The sequence below is a fragment of the Entamoeba nuttalli genome, assembly GCF_000257125.1.
Source record: "Entamoeba nuttalli P19 unplaced genomic scaffold asmbl_6995, whole genome shotgun sequence".
In the NCBI taxonomy this organism is placed as follows: domain Eukaryota; phylum Evosea; order Mastigamoebida; family Endamoebidae; genus Entamoeba; species Entamoeba nuttalli.
In genome coordinates this window covers 1-5,303 of record NW_008578385.1, presented here as the reverse complement: position 1 = coordinate 5,303, position 5,303 = coordinate 1, and the positions used below count along the sequence as shown (strand labels likewise).

Genomic DNA, 5,303 nt, shown 5'->3' with positions numbered 1-5,303 from the left:
AGAATGTTAGAAACAGTTCAAAGTAATAAGTGAATAATTTAATTGATTGAAAATTTCTTTTTCATATTGAAGAGTATATATTTAATATATGCCAATGTTTGTTATCATAGTCTTTAAATTGTAATATGCAAAATTTAATACTAGAGCAAAGAAGAAATGAAACGAAAACAATAAACAAAACATGTAATTTTTTAGGATAGTATTACAATATAACCTTTTCTCATTTTCAGTTTGAATAATAGAAAATGACTCTCAAATCAAATGACTTTAGTGTTTAGTAAAACTATTCAATTGTATTTGAATAAACACATTAAAACCTTTCAGAATAATATTTATATACAAAATTTCTTCTTTACTAATTTATTATTCTTAATTTAATTATATTCAACATGAGAATTTCTAATCTAAAATAATTTTGTAAGTTGATTTACTGTTTTTAATAACTTCAATATATGTTTTTTCATTTATAGTGTTGTTGTTCTTAACATTGTTGAGTTATCTTTCTAGTTTCATTATTAATTTAATGAGCTATTCACATTCCATTTTATAGATAAATGTTTAACATAAGTCATTTGATTATAAACATTCAAAATATAAAAATAGAACAAACAAAATTCAAGTTAAAAAGTATAATATTTAATATTATTATAAATAATAAAATAATAACTTTTATTAAATTAATAAGAAAAATTATAAATTAGAATGAAAGAATTTAAATATGATTAATAAATACTTTTTAATTAATTTAATAGTTTTATTTCTAATACTATTTTAGTTTTATTAGTTTTTCTTATATTTTGACAAAAATATTATTATTTCTTGTTTATTATTCCATTCTTTTATCAACAAAAGATATTGATGTAGTAAATTACTATAAATTATAGAACTTATCTTTAATAATAGTTATTGAAGTTATAGTATCTTTGTATCTGTAATGATATTTCATTGTGTTAATCAATTTTATTGAACCAATATTATACTCTATTATTTAATTTCTATTTCATAAATTATATTGAATCAGATGAAGATAAATGTCATATCATGATTGAAATACATTAACAATATTATCAATCTTTTGTTGAATAAAATAATATTGAATGATTACTTAATTTTATTTCTTTCATTTTTATTTCTAAAATTATTATATTCTTTTCTCAATCTTTTCTTGTTTATTATTTCATTCTTTAGATAATTCTCAAGAAAAATATTTAAAAACTAAAATAATTGATTTAGACTTATTGTTTTTTGTAGAATTTTAGTTACTTCTTTTTTAAATTCTTCTACTAACTTATCTATTGTATTAAATGTCTTTCCATTCCATTTAAATCCATCTTCTCCTAATAGAACAAATTGACTTGAAACTGTTTTTGTTCCTGGAATAAAACTAATTCTTATTTTGCCAATTTGTTGTTTAGAAACACTCAAGAAATAATTGAATACATTTGGTTGTGATGCTTTTAACTTAGATAATGCTGAGTCAACAAGATTATCATCAGCATTATATCTTCTGTGTTTTCGGAAATATGCTAAATATCCATTAATTAATCTGATATATCGTTCAAATAATTTCATATAACAAATATGTTATTATGCTTTGTGTTTAATATGAATCAAATCTTGTTATTCATTTACTCTGTTATTCTGATTGTTATCTCTCTTTTCTCTTTTTCTTATCTTTTCTCCTAATCTTCTTTTCTAACTTTGTCTTTTCTTTTTTAGTTTTCATGTTGAGATTTGTTTGAAATGAAAAGAAAGTGAAATAAATAATGAAGAACATGTCATCTATTATTGTTAATGGAATTACAACCAACTCAATCATTCTTGTCTGATGTTTATCTTTCTCATGATTATATTGACCTTATTAAAGAAAGGAATTATGTTTTTATTCAATCTCTTCATTCCCTTCCTTTTCCTGTTCAGAGAGAATTTGTTGCTCAACTCTTTTTATTAATTGGTGTTAAACAAAATGAAGACCTATTAAATCTCCCAGTAAACAAAGTAATAGAAAGAGTATTAATGTCTGAATCTCTTCTTGGAAATGAACTTCTTTATTTTCATTTTATTTCTTTATCACGTAATTTTCCTGACTTATTTCCTTCTTTTCTTTCTTCTTCATTACTTCCTGACTCTGTATTCAAAGTATTCACTTATCTTAAAATTGTTTGTTTTTATTTAATTATTGAAAAAAGTCTTATCAAATAGCTTGATTATTGGAAAGAGTTGATAGATGAAAGAATGACTCCATTTTGTAGAATAGTATTAAATGATCTTCTTACTCAATATAACATCATTCATTATCCGTCATTCAAACAAACCATTACATTCTTCAAATCATCAATTCTTGAAAATCGTTTATCAATTAAAATTCTTTTTTCAATCATTTATCAACTCATTCAAGAAAATCTCCTTTCAGTTTGTTTTTCATTTCTTTTTTTTCTTATGAAATTAATTGTTAGATCAACTTGTATTACCCACATACAACTTGTCTGTATGTTGTTGAGATGAATTAATCTTCTTCTATTTTTATCTTTTCTATTTATATGATATTGAGATGATAATTTTCCAGTTCTTCAATTTGAAAAATGAGCGAAGCCGAGAATCACCAAGTGCTGATTGAATGTGGGGTTTGTAATCATCCTATTAATGGAAAATACCCAATTTGTTGTGAGTGTTTAATGAAAGAATTAATTGACAATGAACAATATTATCGGTGTTTGAATGAAAGTAGTCAATACTCACAGAAATTGATTGTGGTACTTGAAAAAAATGAGGAAGAAATTGAACAAAAAATAAAGAAAGAGGAAGAAGTTGTCAAAATACTTGAAAAAGAAGTCAATGAATTAACAGAAGAACAAAAGACATTAGAAGAAAAGAAGAGAGGAATTACACAAATGAAAGAAATAGAAAAAGAAGTTATAAAAAAACATTTCATGGTGATGAATGAAATGAACAAAGAAACACAAGACATTAAAGAAGTGTTTGAACAAAATAAACCATATTGTGTTGAAGAAGTTGATTGTTGGAGAAATGTTTTCAACACCGAGTATGATAAAAATGGACCTATAATCAATGGGATTAATGTAATAGAATCGTTCAGAAGAGTTTGTAATCATTTTCAAGAAATAAAAATGAAGAGAAAATTCATAAAATAGAAAGATAACAAAAACATCAAAATTGGATTTTCATATATATTGTTAGAAATCAATAAAATAGCAGAAATGATTGATTATCATTCTAACCAATTTGCGATTGAACGAACAGCAGAAGCAATAACATTGATTAACAAACATGAAATTATTCGATGTAGTGATTTTACAACTCAAAAAGAAGAAAAAAGAAAACTAGAGAAAGGTTTAAAAAATATATTAACTTTAGTAAATGACATGGGAAGACATCTTTCAATAGAAACACAAAACAAATTTAAATTACCATTTTCCATTGAAGAAGAAGAAATTCAGAAAGTGAGTATTTATCCAGATGAAAAATTAGAAAGGTTTGGAATAGCATTGAAATTTTTAATGACAGACATCATGAGTATTCGATGTTATCATATGCTTATTGATAACTAATATGTGTAATTGATAGAAATGAACTATTTACTCTATCACTTTGTGTTTCTTTTCTATGAAATGTGAAGTTAGTATTTGGTAATTTACTTTTAGGTTTAGTTAAAATAGAAAAAAGAGACGAATTAAAAAAGCATAAGATTAAAAGGTCTGTAAGTAACAACTCAAGTAGTATGTTTTAGTTATTTTCATCATCAGAAATTAAATAATATAACAAATTACATTTGTTATGAAAAATAGAAATTAGAGAATAATAATATAATAATAGTATAATATAATAAAATAAAACGTCATCAAGAAAAGAATTTTTAAGAAAAAAAACTGAGTTTTATATAGTTATGGCTAATCTCACTATTAACACTGATGTATGTATTGGATGTGGAATGTGCACAAAAGAGTGTCCTTGTAGGGTATTAAAGGTTGAAGGTGGTAAAGCACTTGTTGATGAGAAACAATCTCCAAATTGTATGAGTTGTGGACATTGCCAGTCTATTTGTAAAGTTGGTGCAATTTCACTTTTTGAACAAAAATGTGAACCATTACCAGATGAACATACTTCAGTTATTGGAGCAATTAAGACAAGACGTTCTGTAAGAAAATGGAAAGGAGCAATTCCAAACGAAGAATTAAAAGAAATGATTAACCTTATTAAATTTGCACCATCTGCTTGTAATTATCGACCAATCAAATTTATGGTTATCAATAGACCAAAATTAACTGAGGTTCTTACTCATCTTGCTGGTCGTGCTGCTAACCTTGAAACAACTCCTGCAATTTTTAGACCAGTTTGTGCATATCAAGCCAAAGTTGATATTATTGGAAGAGATGCACCTCACATGATCATTGCATATGCTGATGATCAACACAAAGAATTTGCCAATGATGATGCAACAATCATGCTTGCAGAATTAGAGCTTGCACTTGTAAGCAAAGGGTATGGATCATTCTGGTGTGGATTTATGAAAGTGTTATTGAAAGATCCATATGCAATGGAATATATTGGACTTAAAGGTCAACATTGTTATGGATGTATGGGCATGGGTATTCCCAATATTACTTACCATCATCTTGTTGAAAGAAAGGATGTTGACATCACTTTCTTAGAATAAAACAAAAAATTCAATGACTTTTTTTTTAAATTTCTTTTCTTTTATAATAATAAAATAATTATCGAAAATTATTGAATTAATCAATTAAACTTATTTAATACTTGTTAATTATTCTCCATCGTAAGTGTAAATACTTTGATAGAATTGAAATGTTATTAATGAAAGAGAGTTTTAATTAGTTATATTCTAGTGACTGAATATGTTTTAAACAAATGAATATATTGTAAAAAGAGTAATTAGTTTTTTAATAATTTTCCTTGTTTCTGAGTTATAAAATATATTAATTAACATTTTAATATTATTTGTATTTATTTCGTTGGTTGTAATGGTATTTATCATAATTCTTATTATTTGATGCCAAAAGTTTTAATAAGATATTATTATTGTATTAAGGTTTTTTTGTGAGTCATTCTGTTTTATCAAGAATATAAATATTTCAAAATGTTTTTATAAATTCTTAAATGAATTTATAATGTCTTCATTTGTATATATTATTAAATAAAACCATTAAGTTAAACAAAAATAATTTTTGAATTAATCTAAATAGGCATCGAAAAAAAAGCAAATAATAGAAAATAAAGAAGAATAAGAATAAAATGAAAGATATAAAAGGAAAGAAGATAAAAAG

The 5,303-nt window shown here is 24.1% G+C and overlaps 3 protein-coding genes across 3 annotated transcripts; 2 read left to right on the top strand and 1 right to left on the bottom strand.

Annotated features, from left to right (window-relative positions):
- Nucleotides 1-1,215: 1,215 nt before the first annotated feature.
- Nucleotides 1,216-1,572, bottom strand: ENU1_163020 (hypothetical protein; the record flags this gene model as incomplete). The annotated part of the gene is made up of 1 exon (XM_008860896.1): nt 1,216-1,572. One exon carries the CDS (start codon nt 1,570-1,572, stop codon nt 1,216-1,218), a length of 357 nt encoding a protein of 118 aa, XP_008859118.1.
- Nucleotides 1,573-1,794: 222 nt separating this feature from the next.
- Nucleotides 1,795-3,569, top strand: ENU1_163010 (hypothetical protein; the record flags this gene model as incomplete). Its single annotated transcript, XM_008860895.1, has 4 exons — nt 1,795-2,130; nt 2,203-2,412; nt 2,598-3,101; nt 3,153-3,569. The coding sequence occupies 4 exons, from the start codon at nt 1,795-1,797 to the stop codon at nt 3,567-3,569; spliced, it is 1,467 nt and encodes a 488-aa protein (XP_008859117.1).
- A 335-nt stretch (nt 3,570-3,904) lies between these two features.
- Nucleotides 3,905-4,675, top strand: ENU1_163000 (4Fe-4S binding domain containing protein; the record flags this gene model as incomplete). Its single annotated transcript, XM_008860894.1, has 1 exon — nt 3,905-4,675. The coding sequence occupies one exon, from the start codon at nt 3,905-3,907 to the stop codon at nt 4,673-4,675; it is 771 nt and encodes a 256-aa protein (XP_008859116.1).
- Nucleotides 4,676-5,303: the final 628 nt, after the last annotated feature.